This window comes from Galleria mellonella, unplaced genomic scaffold, assembly GCF_026898425.1.
Source record: "Galleria mellonella isolate WM207_F2 unplaced genomic scaffold, CSIRO_AGI_GalMel_v1 utg352, whole genome shotgun sequence".
Lineage (NCBI taxonomy): Eukaryota > Metazoa > Arthropoda > Insecta > Lepidoptera > Pyralidae > Galleria > Galleria mellonella.
This window is the reverse complement of record NW_026442084.1, coordinates 1,537,180-1,553,826: the sequence shown is the minus strand read 5'-3', so window position 1 is coordinate 1,553,826 and position 16,647 is coordinate 1,537,180. Positions and strand designations below refer to the sequence as shown.

The 16,647-nt window shown below is 31.4% G+C and overlaps 1 protein-coding gene across 7 annotated transcripts in view; it reads right to left on the bottom strand.

Moving 5' to 3' along the window:
• The window catches only part of LOC113519433 (ankyrin-1), a 78,506-nt gene that overhangs the window by 13,569 nt on the left and 48,290 nt on the right, over positions 1 to 16,647 (bottom strand). For 4 of the 7 annotated variants that reach the window (XM_031909565.2, XM_031909563.2, XM_031909564.2 and 1 more), the window contains exons 28-47: positions 16,149 to 16,175; positions 14,526 to 14,685; positions 13,255 to 13,420; positions 12,701 to 12,913; positions 11,516 to 11,646; positions 10,389 to 10,558; positions 9,953 to 10,093; positions 9,049 to 9,225; positions 8,088 to 8,251; positions 6,827 to 8,014; positions 6,536 to 6,739; positions 6,005 to 6,265; positions 5,113 to 5,923; positions 4,721 to 4,948; positions 4,515 to 4,641; positions 2,947 to 4,091; positions 2,281 to 2,417; positions 1,152 to 2,211; positions 916 to 1,032; positions 431 to 526 (exon numbers count right to left, since the gene is read on the bottom strand). In XM_031909565.2, coding sequence (XP_031765425.2) covers positions 431 to 526; positions 916 to 1,032; positions 1,152 to 2,211; positions 2,281 to 2,417; positions 2,947 to 4,091; positions 4,515 to 4,641; positions 4,721 to 4,948; positions 5,113 to 5,923; positions 6,005 to 6,265; positions 6,536 to 6,739; positions 6,827 to 8,014; positions 8,088 to 8,251; positions 9,049 to 9,225; positions 9,953 to 10,093; positions 10,389 to 10,558; positions 11,516 to 11,646; positions 12,701 to 12,913; positions 13,255 to 13,420; positions 14,526 to 14,685; positions 16,149 to 16,175 — 6,723 coding nt within the window. Of the gene's footprint in view, positions 1 to 430; positions 527 to 915; positions 1,033 to 1,151; positions 2,230 to 2,280; positions 2,418 to 2,946; positions 4,092 to 4,514; positions 4,642 to 4,720; positions 4,949 to 5,112; positions 5,924 to 6,004; positions 6,266 to 6,535; positions 6,740 to 6,826; positions 8,015 to 8,087; positions 8,252 to 9,048; positions 9,226 to 9,952; positions 10,094 to 10,388; positions 10,559 to 11,515; positions 11,647 to 12,700; positions 12,914 to 13,254; positions 13,421 to 14,525; positions 14,686 to 16,148; positions 16,176 to 16,647 lie in introns of those variants that run through there. The other 3 variants (XM_052897004.1, XM_031909566.2, XM_052897005.1) reach the window with 3 other exon arrangements.

Here is a 16,647-nt window from a genome sequence, read left to right as displayed (position 1 = left end):
TAGTTGTCTAATATTTACGTGCTTATTATATATTTAAAGGATAATTTAATCGAAGTAAGTCTATTAATTAATTTTCTGGGAACAAAGTCTTATATCATATACATATAATAGTGAAACTGAATCACAAAATACACATGCGATAACTGGCATAAAACTAAAAAGTGTGGCAAACAATACTCTCTATAACAATGATTGCCTCTACTAAAATTAGGAGTAAAGTTTCGCTATGACTCTACTTTGCCACTACTTTCGCTGCGAAAAGCTTGTAAAAATAATATCTTTATATTACTTATATATTATTGTCAATTTATATGATTTTGGTACGTGAGTATAAATATAATATTAGTTTTATTAAATATCTTTAATTTAAACCATAGTAATTTATATATTATTATTTAAGTTTAAGCATGTGGAATAAAATAACACTGACCGCTCTGATGTGCTTCAGTTTCGCTAATAAGGCTATCTCCAGCTGACGATGCCCTTGGTGACTGACGGCTTGCATCCAGGAACGAAGAATCGGAACCTAAGTGTAATGGAATATTAGCTACTACTTCTAGCATCTACTTCTATTATGATAATGTTATTAGCACGACATGAACACTACACTTTATTTACACAAATCGTAAAAAAAAAAATTATGCCTTCACTCTTATTTCATATTTACGAAATGTTAATATATAAATTTCATTTTCAAATATTTACAAAATTATTTTATAAAAATATTTATGTAAGTGCTTCTAAATGTAATTATATCTATAATTAATTACTAGTAATTTTGTGATGTAATGACTTTTTTAATTAGATAGGATAAAACATATCTTCCTAAATGTTAAAAAATATATCGTTTCACGTTATTATCCTAATATGCGAGTGATTTTATCAAATATTCATATTTATTAAAAGAAAAAGTACCTCTTAGTTGTAGCCCGGTTTGCTTATCACCAGTACCTTCCTCCACTTTAGATTTATCTTTAACTATTAGATCAACTGGCGACGGAGGTGGGGTTTTCGAGAATTTAGATACTAGATCTGTAAAAAAAATAGGAGAATTAGATAAAATATATAAATTTAATTATATATGTCATAAATTTTACTGATTGAATGAAGATTCATTTGTAGTTTTTAAATATTAAGGAATTAATACTAACCATGTGTAACATGACTGGAATCTATTCTAATTAATGCTCCTTGAGAAATATCTTCTAAAAGATTAGAACATCTTCTATGTAATTCTACATTATCAGGAATATCATCAGAGACTTTTTCACCGTGATCCTTAGATTTTTCATTTTGACTTTTATCATCATATTGTTCAAGAGTTAACTTTGTGCTTTCTTCCTCTTTTTCGAATTCAGATTTTAATTCTGCTATTTTTTCATCAATTTCCCCAATAAAATCTTTTTCTACATCAATTGATTCAGTCTTTACTTTATCTGATGATCTGTCCTCCACTTCGTCAAGTAATTTACTACTTTCAGCCATAACAGAAGTTCCTTGGGAAGAACTTGATGATATTTTAAAAACTTTTGATATTGATCTTTCTTCTTCTATATATTCTCTACTAACAGGAGGAGCATCAGATACATCAGATGCTAATGTCTTAGAAACATCATATAAGGATTGATCGTCAGAGAAAGTTTTCTCGTCGATGGACTTTGAATATTCTTTCACACTTTCTACAGATGCCTTTGAAAAGTCTTTCGTTAAATCAACTGTTGAATCCTTGGATAGCTCATTCGTAGCAAAATCTCTAGATGTATCTTTACTATCAATGGAAGATTTTGAATAATCTTTTGTTAAGTCTATTGATTTCTTTGATAAATCTGGAGTTCCTCGATCATCTGCTTCATCAAATCTAGAATCATCTTTTGCATCAAAAGAAATCTTAGAAGGATCTTTAACGAGATCTGCTCCACTTATTTTAGAAAACTCAGCTGATGTTCCATCTTCAAGTACTGATATTTGATCTTCATCTGACGATTTTGTAAGCGAAGATATAACTGTTGTTACTGAAGATTCTGTAGTAGATTTTGAAACTAAATCTGACTGTAATATTCTATCTACAAATTGTGTTTTTTTAATGAGTCTTTCTGAGGATTTATCATCATCAATATGAGCCGAAGTATGAGGCTTATCTTCAAATTTAACTGTATCAAAAGTTTCTGGTAGTTCTTCTACATATTTTCCATCATCTCCAAAGTCTTCATTCTAAAAAGTAAATTAACCCTTAATGCAACTATGCAAAAAATCTATAATAATAATATATAAAGTACCCACCTCTTTTTCTGGAAAATCATCAGCGTCATCCAGAGAGTCTGTTCGAATCTTCCGTGCATCAAAACTAGTTTCCACTGCTTTACCATCGAGATCAGAAATTGGTTCAATTATTTCTAAAACTTTTGCTTTATCCATATCTATATTATGAAAAACAGAAAATACTTACATGATTATAATATTTAATTATTATTTTATTATTTACTTATATTTTAATTATATTGTTTTATTTGTAAATAATTGTATATTAATCTTCTTACTTAATATTTTGAAATATATTGTACCAGAGGGAAACTTTGTACAAAAATCGTTTGCTTGGGCACCTCTGTCCCATTCGTATTTCTACCGTGAAGCAGTTGTGTTTACATGGCTGTGTTTCGATTTGAAGGATAAGAATTTACAGGGTACAGAGGAATAACATCTGAATCCTCAGGAATGGCAACGCATGTAGAGTGTCATGAGCAAAAGAGCATACTCTGTTATGTCTATGGTACTGCTCTTGACTATAGGCAACGGCTATACTTTCTATCAGGTGGGCTGTCAGCTTCTTTGTCACTCTAAGTTGCATAAAAAATTTTGTAGATAATATATATATCATAAAGAAATATTTTACTCACGATTTCAGAAATTTTATACTTATTAAATTTTTTACAAAAATACTGAACTTACCTGATTCAGAATCAGTGTATATCTGCTCTTCAACTTCCTCCGGTGAACTTTGAACTGAAAATGTACGTGGATGCTTTTTTTTGGGTAATATTACTATTTCTCCGCTATCTCTAGACAAAGACTTTATTAATCCAGGCCTTTCCTTTACAAATTTTTTGGTTTCTTCAAAAACTATTTCTTTCTTCGCCTCTATTTCTCTTTCTTTTGCCTCTTTTGAAGATTCTAAATATTCTTCGACAGTGGTAACAGCTTCTTCTATAATGGAATCAACAGACACTTGACCTGCAATATCTTGATTTTGAGGCTCAGATGGTTCAATCAATGGTTCATCTAGAGATACATCTACTTCCTCTGATGCTTGCTTTATAATAATCTCAATATTGTCTGCCATTTGCTTCATAGCAGAATCAGATTTTTTCATTTCTAATTTTGTTTCAGTTGCCTTAGTCTCTGTTATTATATTACTCACTATTTTAGGTACTTCATCTTCTGTTTCTACTTCAGATTCTGCTATTCTTTCAAGAGAAATTGCAGGACTAATACATGAATGTCTTCTCTCTTCTTTATGAGGCACCTTAGCATCATATGATCTTTTCTCAGATTCAACTATATCTTTAGTAATAGTTTTTATATCTTTATCTAAAATAGGACTACGAGATGCTGCAGCAATACTTCCTTTCTGTAAGATATCGTCAATTACGGGTTTAACTTGTTCTTTAGTAATTTCTGTACTTTCTTTTAAATTCAATTCTTTTGGAGCAAACTTTTTATCTTTTAACTCTTCGACATCACTAGCATCAAATTTACCAAGAGTATCAGTTCTAATTTTAGACACATCAAATTTACTAGTTTTAACTGTTGCTTGTTTTGTTTCGTCTGTATGTTTTTCTACTGAAACTGTCGATTTCTTAAAACTAGTGGCTTCAGTAACGCCTTTAGAATCAAATTGTTTAGTTAAAATATGTGTCTCAATTTCTTTTGTATATATTTCTGGTATCGTCTCATCCTTTTCTGTATCTAACACAATATTTTCTGTAGAGAACTTTATTGATTCCTTTTTAGTTACAGGAATAGTTTCGCGTTTTATTTGTTCTTCTCTTTCTCTATTTAAAAATTCACTCATCATATTTTTATCTGATAATGATCTAAAAAAGAATTATTCGGTCATATAAATATTAAATAAATATAATCAAAACTATTATTGCAGAAAAGATCGATATTTTAGCAAACAAATGTGAGATTTTGTACAAAAGTCGTTTGCTTGAGCACCTCTCTTCCATTCGTATTTCTACCGTGAAGCAGTTGTGTTTGCATGGTTGTGTTTCTGTTTTGAAGAGATATGGCATATTGAAGTGAATTTACAGGGTACAGAGGAACACCTGAGTCCTCAGGAATGGAAACGCATAGCAGGTATCATGAGCGAAACAGTATACTCTGTTATGTCCATGGTACTGCTCATGTTTATAGATGACGGTTACCACTTTTTATCACATGGGCTGTCAGCTTGTTTGATATCTTAAGTTGCCAAAAAAAAAATTAAAGGATGTCAAATTTATAGTTACACTTACCCAATTTCAGCAATATGTGGTAGTTTAGGAACATAATCAGTGACGTGATCTTCTGGAAAGCCTTCAACATCATCTAATGAATCACCATGAGTTAACTTAGCAATTTTAGCTTGTTCAGCTGATATTCCTAAAGAATAAATAAAAATATAATCTTTTGTCAAATAAATATCCACTGTAATCATAGCATTACACAGTGTTTATATTACCTGTCGACATTTTAGTTTTAGAATCTGTTTCATATTTTGATTCAACTTTATCTTTAGAAATATCGACATGGGTTCCTTGTGTACCAATATCATCTTCTGATTCTTCGAATGTGTAATCTCTAGATTCAGTTAAACTATGAGCATCTGATAGTCGCTTCTCTTCTAGACGTAGTTCACCTCCTGATCCTGAGCTTGCTGACGTTACCGACTGACGTTTTACTATATCAACTGAAATGCATTGAATAAAATAGCTTATTATTAAATTTATATTTTACTGTTATTGTATATATATTGTATAATTTAAAATGCATATTAATAATATATAACATAATATGCATATATCTTAATAAATACATCTCAATTTATCTTTGAATAAAAATAAATAAACTCACCCTTTTCAATAGTATCATCTTTTAATATTTGAACTTTCTCAACGTGAACATCAACTTTTTCTATATTTGTAATCGTTTCTTTAACTATGGGTTCTACATCTTTATCTTGATCTAATATTCGATCACCCTCTTTTGCAGCTTCTTCTTCAGAAGATGTTTTTTTGTCTGTCACGGCATCTTCTGAACTAATTTTATCCGAAATCCCTTCAGATGACTTTCGATCAGATATTTCAATCTCTCTGCTACTTTCAGATGAAATTTTATCTGATACTTCATCTTTATCAAACGATTTGTCAACTTCCTCAGCTTCAGTTACAATCATTTGAAATTCTTGTTTTGGTTTCGATGATTCTATGTCAACTTGCAAGTCACTTAACTTAGAAATAGATACGGATTCAGTCCTAGAGTGTCGTTTTGGTCCCATTTTCTTAAATATGACATCAGTTTCCTTATCTGATTCTGAATCTTGTTTTTCGGAATCAAGCACTTTTGAATCTATTTTCATCGAAGTAAAGCCGACGCTTTCTTCAAATTTCTCATCACCAAAACCGCTACCAGAATCAGCTGTTTCTTCGTACTCTGCTCTTTCATCGAAATCCGATGAAGATACTTTTAATTTTACATCTGATTGATCTGATTTTAAAGATTCGGCTTCCGAGTGTCGTCTGGAGTCAGTGTGTTCGGAGTCCTCCAATGAGTCTGAATATATACGTTTTGAAAAGAAACATTCCTGCACAGAATCATCTTCAGGTACCGTCTCTATAAACTGACGTGCTTTTGCACTAATAACAGGCGAATCCTTCGGTGATATCTGAAAATATTTAAGTTATTTTGTTTAGATAAAATCTTAATATATTATTATTATACAATTACTGATATAACACTTCATTACCTTTCCTTGATCTTTTATATTATACGTTGAGCCATCCACTTGTGCACTATATTCACTTTCGTATTTTAAAAACTCTAACGTTTGCACTTTTGTTGAATCTGTTTTGTCCACTGTTGCAGTTGTAACTGTCTTTATAACTGCTGATTCTTTATCTAATGTTGGTCTGTGTGCTGGACTAGTACCTATCTGATCTTCTAAATCAGAAAACTGTGATGTTTCGTCAAGTGAATCACTTCGATGCTTAGAATCTTTTGAGTAAACCTAAAAAGTAAGTAATTGGAATAATTATAATAAATAAACCATAAATACTTTAAAAAAAGTAATGTCTATGACAATATAACTGTTTATTTAATTATAACAATAATTATAACATTATAAATTATATAATGATAACGGTAATGCCTTGTTATTGACAACAATAGAAGCAATAAAAAAAAAAACTCGAACTCTATTCTATGGAAACTATTAGCATCCAAATTATGTTTGTGTTTTAGTTTCGAATATTAAGTCATTAATACATTCTAGTACCACCTTAGATTCCGTTTGTGAAATAAAACTAAAGTCCTTCTCTGTACTTTGCTGTAAGTCAGCTAAGGAGTCGGCTTTGTCTATGACTGACGGAATCGGTGATTCTTGAGATGATTTTATATCTTGTATATCTGATCCTAATGAGTCGGTCTTAGTACGTTTACTAACATCAGATTTCATACTTGCTATTGATTGTTGCGTTTCAATCTAAAAACAAAATCACTTTGATAATAAAATAAACACATTATAGAAAATAATACTATAAAATTTATTAAATAATTTGAACAATCATACCTTCATCTCTTTTATACTTTCTCTAACAGATACATCTTTTTCCTCTAATGCTTCACTTATCTCTTCCTCGCTCACTTTAGTTCGTAATTCTTCCGTCATTTGTTTTTCTATTTTTTTAACTTTAACTGAAAAAGCTTGATCTCCTTTTTTATCATTATCATCGTCATCATCGCCACGTTTTGTGCTTTTATCGTCTTTTTGGTCAGATGATTTAAAATCTTTAGGACGAAGTCCAAAACTATCTTTTAATCCTTCCCGTTTTTCAAATAATTCTTTGTCAATATTTGCTTTAGACATTTTATCCAGTTTAATAGTTGTTTGTGATTCAGTTTCAGTTTCCGAATCAGTTGATTTCTTTAAAAATTCACTATCTTCTTCAGATGATACTTGAACGAGTGTAGAATCAGTTCTCATTGTTTTTGGAATTGATTTAGATTTATCATCTAGTTTTCCTTTTGCATCAAAGCATTGTATTGTTTCTTTAACAGATTTGACAGCTTCAACATGCTTTTCAGATTCTATTAAAACTTTGTGAGTTATGTGTTCATGCGTTTCCATAGTAGATATTTGTTTCGACTGTTCTCTAACAAATTCCTGTGTATATTCAATACCTTGGTCTTGTTCCATCGTATGCTTTTTCAAAGCTTCTTTAGTTAACTTTACCGTTGTCTTGGGTATTTCTATTGAAGGTTCTTTTATAATTTTAGATTCAAATGAATTTATTTTATCCTTTAATGTGGCCTCCGCAATATCTTTATCATCTGTTATTAATTCTGGTGATTTATCACCATCATCTAATTTTTCTTCCATTCTAGAACTTACAATTTCTTTTTGAGATATTACTTCTTTTGTAAAGTTATCAATTTTACTTTCTGTGATCTGTTTTACTTCCGTAGTATCAGCAGTCACTGATTTTCGAGGTGTAATAGTTACATTCGAAAAATCACCGGAGGGGAACCTCATTGATTCATTTCTCATATGTCTTTGTAAATGTTTTGGTGTGGGTTTAGCTGGAGATGACGGATCGAACTTTCTAAATTGTTCTATAGGCCTCTCTGCTGGTTTTGGTTCTTCTTTCTTAACTGTAATAATATCTTCTCTGTGAATTTCAATTTCATTTTCTTCTTCAACAATATCTGGTGAAGTTTTTGACCTAGTCTTTTCTAACTTTGGTTCTTTTTCCTTTACCTAAAAATAAATTCAATTAAATGCAACAAGTAAGCTATGTATAATAATAACAGTATATCGAGAAAAAATGTACCTGTTGTTCAATATCATGGAACTTTTTAATGTCTGGTTTTATTTGTGTTTTAATCTCAATAATCTCTTCACGTATTTCTTTTTTTTGTTTAGATGCTGGTATTTTACTGGAACTTAATTTCCTGGTTATTTGTTCCTTTCTCTCGGCTACACTGCGCTTTACATCTGTAATTATTTGAAGCAAATAAAATATACATAAATAATTCATAAGACAGGTCACAACCACCCACGTATACTTGGTTACTTCTGTTCCATTCATACTTTGGTTTGAAGAGCATATGGTAATGAAATTACAGGAAACGGTAATATACAATCATAGTCTTTAAGAATTGCAATGCATAACGGATACGTTGAGGATTATAGAATATTTCGTAATATTCATGGCGCTGTTCATGGTTACAGACACCTTTCAAGGATACGACTTTCATTAATGAAGTGGACGAAGAGTTCATGTTTATAGGAGACAATTACTATGTCCATTAGGTTGACCGTTAGGTTGACCGTTAGCTTGTTTGCCATTTTATGTAACATAAAAAAAATATTTTATTTTATAAAAAACCAATCCTAAATTTTAGCAAAAATAGTTTGGAATCAATAGTTCAAAACTTCACAATTATTAAAATCTTTATAATTAAGTATAATTGTTTAATGTACTGCCTTATATTTATTGAAATAGATAAAAAAAAACTATTTTAAATCAGTTTTTAATTGTAATAAACTGTCGTTATAATACACTCACAACAAAAAGACTTCATTAAAATTCAAGAAATATAATATAAATATATTATTAGATATTTATATATATTTATTTATAGGTATTTACCTAAAGATTTATTATTATTTTTATCTTGAGCAATCAGGCAATTTTTTTTCTTTTTTATTATAGCACGACATATGATCACACCATTCTGAGCAAATACAGTAAAATAAATAAATAAATTATAAAATTTATAATATTTTACCTTCATCCTCTTCACTTTCTTCACTAGGCGTAGGAGTTCTTTCTATCTCACTCTTATCTATTATAGATTTTTCTTCTGGTGAATATTTAGCCTCGTCTTGATCGTGTTCTAATTCTCTATGTTCGGCTATTTGATTCTCATCGTATATTTTATCTTTAAGTTTATTGTCTTCTTCCGCTAAAAGAAGGTACAACATTTTTAATTAATTATTATATTATATAACTATTATTACACTATATAATTATTATTAAATACATATATACTATTTATATAATATTTTAGTGGTATGTTATTTGAAATAACCTTTGGGCTCGGATGAATAAATGTAATAATTTTTTTTTATGTTTACTAACATTATTTTTTAACGCACGACACACGTCTAATATAACTAGCTTCAGAACTATTTGTATGGTTAATTTATATCAATTTTTTAATCATTATGATGGGAATTTAATGAATTTATTACATTAATTATTTCATACATTATTAAATAGTTCAAGGCAAGGCACTGCAAGGCAAGCATTGTGCTCGTATTAGAAGAAGAAAACGGTGTTGTTTATTCTAATGGATTAAATCCCTCAGACACTAATTAATAATGGTTAGACTGCTTTCGGAAAAATCACACTTGAATAATGTACGTAAGTTTGCAATGCGCATCTAATTTGAGTATAATATTTTTTAGCGACCTTATAAAACCTCTCCTCATCCCCAGTTCATTAAGCAATTTGATTACCCGATCTGACAGATAGAATTGCCTGCTGCATGCAGGAAATTGTCAAAATCAAATGTAATGTACCATTGTAACAAATTCACGTTTCCAAAAGGATTTTAATCATCCAACAACAAAAATTTGATAATGTGTAGACAGATACTAATCATAAATAATAATATAAGAAAATTGCACCTTTGTAAGCCTCAATTTCTTCAGAAGCTTGTCTTTCCTGATATATGTTACGCTGAATACGTCGTTCGTTTGTGACTTCCGATTGTGGAGCAATGATATCATCTCTGCCGATGCGGCAAAGAGCCAGTTCAAGTGAATTATCTAAAAATATAGAATTTTTAATATGAAATATTCTATTATAAGTAGCGGTTTAGTTATTCTTGAAATGTTCAACCTCACATTATATAACCGTTTAAATAAAGTAATGAAAACATAAGTTTTAGAAATTTTTACAAAAAAAGCTACGAAAAAAAAACAACAAAAGAAAAATTGGAATGAGAAACTCTACGTTTTCAAGTAATTTGAAAAGTACTTTGTTATTCAAACTTGGAAACTACAAACAGTTACAATAAATAAAAATTATAACGAGTTGCCTTCTCTAAAATTTTTTATTTACCTTGCGCTTTAGTTCCCGACTGAGTCTTCCAAAGCTTGAGCATAAGTTGCGCCTGCTCAGGTGCTGTAATCCGTTTCGCTTGAATCTGATTCACTGTAGCAACACTGACACCAAGTTCATAAGCCAGAGCCACCCAATCCTTGCCCAGGAGATTACATATATCTTCCAACCTAGAAAAGTGAAGTGATATTTCTAAGTCTCTCCTTTACTCCAAAAGAGAGAAAGAAGTGGATGTTGTATTGAATAACAACACAAATTGACACAAACGAATCTAATTAATCATACGAACTAAATAATGATACCCTGCATTTATTTTGACACTCGATACTACCTAATGGACGGTCATCTTACATTGCATTTGCCCGTATGGGGTCCCACTTAAGAAACTTCCTCATCGGTTGTCGATTTTTCGAGTTACGTGTTTTTTTTTATGGATGAAAATGGTATGGTAACCCCGCCTGCGTTAACGGGATACGCTGGCGGAGCACCAGTGAAGGGTGATAGATGAGAATGAAAACAGGTCAGTTAGCCCATCATGATGAATATAGTGATAGTTTCCAGGGAGAACCGCGAGGAGGTCGACCTGGTTGGGTATATTGCTAGCAATGGGATTCTCAGTCTCCATTACTAACAATCACTTTTCCCCCCGAGTTACGTGATTAGCTCATTTCCTTTGTAGTCTTACTGTATATACACTTCAACACTACGATATACTAATCGTTATAGTTATATAGTTAATCTGGCACTGCTGGAAGTACTGCAATACAGCCCATAATATAATATTTATTATTAATTTATATTGGTAATTTTCTTCAATCGTGCCACTTTATATTACTAGAAAATAGTTTCCTCAGACTAAAAGTCACTTTTCAGAAAATTTTCTTCTATTTTTGCGGTAAATTGAAGTCTAAATGACGCAAAAATTATCTCGGTATATCAGTAAATTGTCACATCCCAGCATTCAAAGCAAAACACAGATGCTTAGTAGCATAAATACGGTAGAGATCACAATGATAATATAAAGTACCTATCCTTTACCTAACGCTAAAACAAACTTATGCAGAAGACTTTACACAAAACCTCCCTCCTTCTAAAATTTATGTATACCAATGGTTTTTTCAAATTACCTTGGATCGCTGAGTCGCTGTCGCCATATTAATTCTTGTTCCACGGTACGGCGTGGCACCGTATCCGTTGGTATTGGGCTAGTCCTCTCCATTACAGTATCATCAGGCACCATTATGTTGAGTACCGCAATCTAATAAATATATATAATTTAGTTACTGGTAAAAATAAACGAATTTTAACAACAGTTATCCAAGATATTTTGACATCAAAATCTTGTAATCCTATTTATACTTTAGAAAGAAGATACTAGTTTTTTTTTTTTATGCAACTTAGAATTTTTAAATTTACAAATAAGCTGATGGCCACCTGATGAAAAGTGGCAACCGTCGCCTATAGACATGAATAGTACCATGGACATAATAGAGTATACAGTTTCGCCCATGATACCTCCTCATGCTTTGCTATTACTGACTACTCAAGTGTTATTCAAAGGATCATCATTATCATATGCCAGTAGTTGCTATGCTTGGCAACCGCAGTTAGGCTTTAATGACGTTTTAAAAGGAACACTGCTGCCCATCCCATGACCATTATATTCTCCTATTCGCCTCTTACGACATCCACGGAAAAGAAAGGGTTGACCCATTCTATACCGGGACCACACAGCGTATCCAAAGGATAATACGATATTATTTCATTTGTTTTTTTTTATTAGTGTTATTAAATTATAACATGGACTTTGACTGTATTCTTTTTATTATTACCTATGCAAGTTTTATTGAAAGGATAGCAATAGTTCTACATCTAAATACTGAAGGTTACTGGTGACCCAAGAGCTGGTAGCTACTTTGCCCAAAAGATAAGTTTGGCAATCCAAAGAGGTAATGCTGCCAGTATCTTGGGTGCGCTGCCTCGGTGTGGTGCGTTGGGGGATTACTTATAATTAGTATTAGTATTTAAGGAATTTTATATTAACTTTAATTTATTGTTGTATTGTTTTTATATAATAATTGAGTACTAAATAATAATTATGTGAATTTATTAAAATTAAAAACAAATGTAAAAGAATTAATACGATATCGCATAGCGTTTTAGTAATACTGAAGTTATAAAAAATATTCTTTTAGTTTTTTTTAATAATTTCGAAGTTTCTATAACGTAATTTTATAAATACATATTCTGTTATTATTTATATAATCAATATATATCAATATGCGGAAATCAACTAATATTGGTACACTTACAGGTGCTGGCGACGGTTCACCTTTGGGAACCTTAGGATCTCGCATAAATTGACATCTACAGATAGGTTCCAAGTCTTGGGTCTTTATCATTACCGGGAAAGCAACTCTGTTCTCCCGGAATGCCCGGAATGGAATCGACAGTTGCTCTCCAGACTTCGCTATCGGCACTAGATTTCCGCCAAATTCCAAATAAATCGGTTTACCTTCATGAACCTATAAATTGAAAATAAAATATTTATTGAAAAAAAGAAAGTTAACTTATTAGCTTAAGAAATATCTTGTCAAACTTGACTTTTTTTGTTTTGTTTTGTTGGATCTTTGTGTTAATTTAATTAATTGTTGAAACGCTTTTGTATTTCCCAGAGTGTAAATGTTAACCTTTAACAAAAGCTGTTTTCTGAACTGTTTTGTGATTTGTTTTAAATTAATTACTATTATTGATAGTGATCTTTTAATTTTATATGTATATGAACATACTTTTTTTTATTAAAAATGCAACTGTATTTAGGTGGTCTTGTAAATGTACTACATATTTATAAGAGATTAAATCATACCTCAACATCTCGACTCTTAGCGACTTGTATGAAGCGTTCGATCCGTTCTAATGCCTTATCCTCCTTGTCATCTGTTACACAGAACATGCGAAGTTGCGCTTGGCATTCGTCCGTACGTTTTGCGTATACCACAAAACGAGCCATGAACGGCACGTGGATTGCTTCCCTAAAATATTAAAATGATCATATGTCATCAATGGTTACTAATGTGTTTAAGTAATAAAAACAAATAATAATCGAAGAGTATTCATTTTTTTTATATCTGTCATATTTTAACCTACAAAACTATTTTATGTTTATAATAATGTAAAGTGGTTAATAAAGTACTGGGCTCTCTATCAAAACATACAAAAAAACTTGAATTAATTAGGTTAGAATTTGTTGATAACGTATTCAGTATTCATATTTCTAATGATTCAGAATGTATTTTTAAATCTTCGTCATTGAAATCCAACACTTTCAGATCGTTTATGGTAATTTTCAAATTTTTTTATACAACTTAGAATATCATACTAGCTGACGGCCCACCTAATGGAAAGTGGTATCCGTCGCCTATAGACTCGCCAGAGGGAGACTTTGTACAAAAGTCGATTGCTTGGGTACCTCTGTCCTATTCGTGTTTCTCCCGTGAAGCAGTTGTGTTTGCATGGCTGTGTTTCGGTTTGAAGGGTGAGATATGGCGTGAATTTACAGTGTACAGGGGAATAACATCTGAGTCCTTAGGAATGGCAACGCATGGGGGGTATCGTGGGTGAAACAGTATACTCTGTTACATGGTACTGCTTATGTTTTTTTTTTTTTATACAACTTAGTTACTTTTTTTTTTTATAAAAACAAACTGACGGCCCACCTGATGGAAAGTGATAACTGTCGCCTATAGACATGGGTAGTACCATGGACATAACAGAGTATACTGTTTCGCCCATGATACTCCCATGCGTTGCCATTTCTGAGGACTCAGGTGTTATTCCTCTGTACCCTGTAAATTCAAGCCATATCCCACCCTTCAAACCGAAACACAGCCATGCAAACACAACTGCTTCACGGGAGAAACACGAATGGGACAGAGGTACCCAAGCAATCGACTTTTGTACAGTCTCCCTCTGGTAAAATTGGTAATTAGAATTTACTATCATATCCAATACGATCAAAATAAATTCTTAAGACAAGCCCAGCTAAAACATTTTTTTATTCCTATATTTATTTCCATTGCTATGTATATAGTACAGAATACTACATTAATATTATTGTATATTATAACAGCTACTTGCCTATATAATTCTGTAGCCATTTTCGTAGCATCCTCTATATGGCGACAGTCAATCAACCAGTACCGAGCTGAGACGGTTGTGGTAAATGATACGCAATCATTTACAAAAGTGAGTGGTGTGTTCTCCGTAACGTCTTCCCAATGAGCTCGATTCGTGCCTCCTGTATTCATAGATGCACTATTGCATATCAATTTTTTCGCAATTCTAGATAAACACATGCCACTTTATTTTTAACTATATGCTGCTACAATAAGATGCCTTTTTGTTTACTACATACTTGTATAATGGTAGCTAAGATGGCAGTTTTCAGATGTCTAGACTGCCACATAATTATTATGAGTCTACTTTATTTGAGTCACATGCCAAAGCAGTCCTTCTACATATATATTCTTTTGTCTATATATAGGTACTACTTATAAAATCTTAGACCAAATAACGTTAACAGTACAAGAATATACATTGTATAATATTGAAGTATTAGATTTTGTCTAGAAAATGCTGTTTTATTCTTTCCAAAACAATTGTAAACAAACGATAACGTTTATACTAATGTTTAAGAACCGATGTAGAAGAAAGATTAGAAATCAGAAAGATAGGTTAACAAATAAACCAAAACAAATATAAAATGTTTCCAAAACGGCCTATAGCAAACACACAACAAGCAAAGACAACACATCACACAAAACAATAAATAACGTACCATTTTTATATTGTTTTAAATGAAAATGTGACTGATATTGTGGCACACTATGTACGGTCACCTGTTTCTTATAAATATAGTGCTTTAGTCTCAAAATGAAAATAATGATTCTACTTTGTCAACAAATTGTCAAAAATTACTAATTCGGTTATTTGGAAAACAGATCTCTCGAAGGACATTCACTGAAAATAACCCAAATTCAAACATAAAAATCGAAACCAAAACTGTGTTCAGTGAAACAATGACAAGAACAGAACAGAAATGAGACAAACAAAGAGAAGATGATGTGGAACAGAACTGATAGGCCGTTTTGGAAAAGAACTTTGATTAGTACGAGCAAAGGAAATATTGGGAACACTGACGCTGAAGTATGAAATGAGGATGACTTTATGGCACCACTATATATTATCCCTTCTGTTTTAATGCTTAAACTAAACAAAAACAGGTTAATTTAATGTGTTATTTTCTTAAAATGTGCCAATACAAATTGCAGTTATGACTAAAAATCCTGTTTATACAGTTGATCTAAAACCGACAACGATCAGTGAATAAATCGCAGTGCATTCTCTTGATGTCCCAAGAATTATTAATGGATATGATACAGAGTGATTGTGATTTAACAAAGCGTAAAATTTCAGCCCGTGCATAGAGGAAGAATTTATGAGAAGCAAGATAAATGGAAAGCATTCAAAAAGTGATAGAGGGTAGAAAATAATGTAGTTGATAGTTATACTCCTTAAAACAAAGACATAAACCATAGAGTATAAATATCATATCGAAATAATGACTTATGAAAAATAATAACGTAAAATTCGAAACATATAGGACAAAATAATTATGAAAATTAAAACAATATAAAACTGAAACCGACGTTTCGATTCTTTTTTTTTTATAGTATTTGTATAGTATTACTAATTTTTTACCTTCGAGAGATCGTTTGCGAAATACCCCTGTTGGTGCGCGCCGATAGGTGGCAGCACATAATTTAGCGCCACACACGGTGAGCGTGCAACACACACAAACACACGAGAACAAAGACAATGTAGACACGCACAAAATGCACACACAGGGACGTGTCCCATTAGCTGCTCAGTGTATTTGCTATAAGCGCATCATTTTTTTTTTACCGAAATCCCAATTCAGTCCCTTCCACATACCGACTTGTCATTTATTATATGAATGAAATAGATAATTATAAATCTACACTAAGATTCTTTTCAAAACTACATGCTCATCCCGTTGTCTAGTAAATTGGGAGATGTAGAACTATCCTAATGCTAAACTCTTTCTGTTATCTACTCTAATTAATATCAACGTCAATATGATTTATAGTAGAGAAAAATCTATTAATATATCGAATGAACTATATAATAACACTTGGAACTATTCACTATTAAAATTTTAAAATGATTAAAAACTATC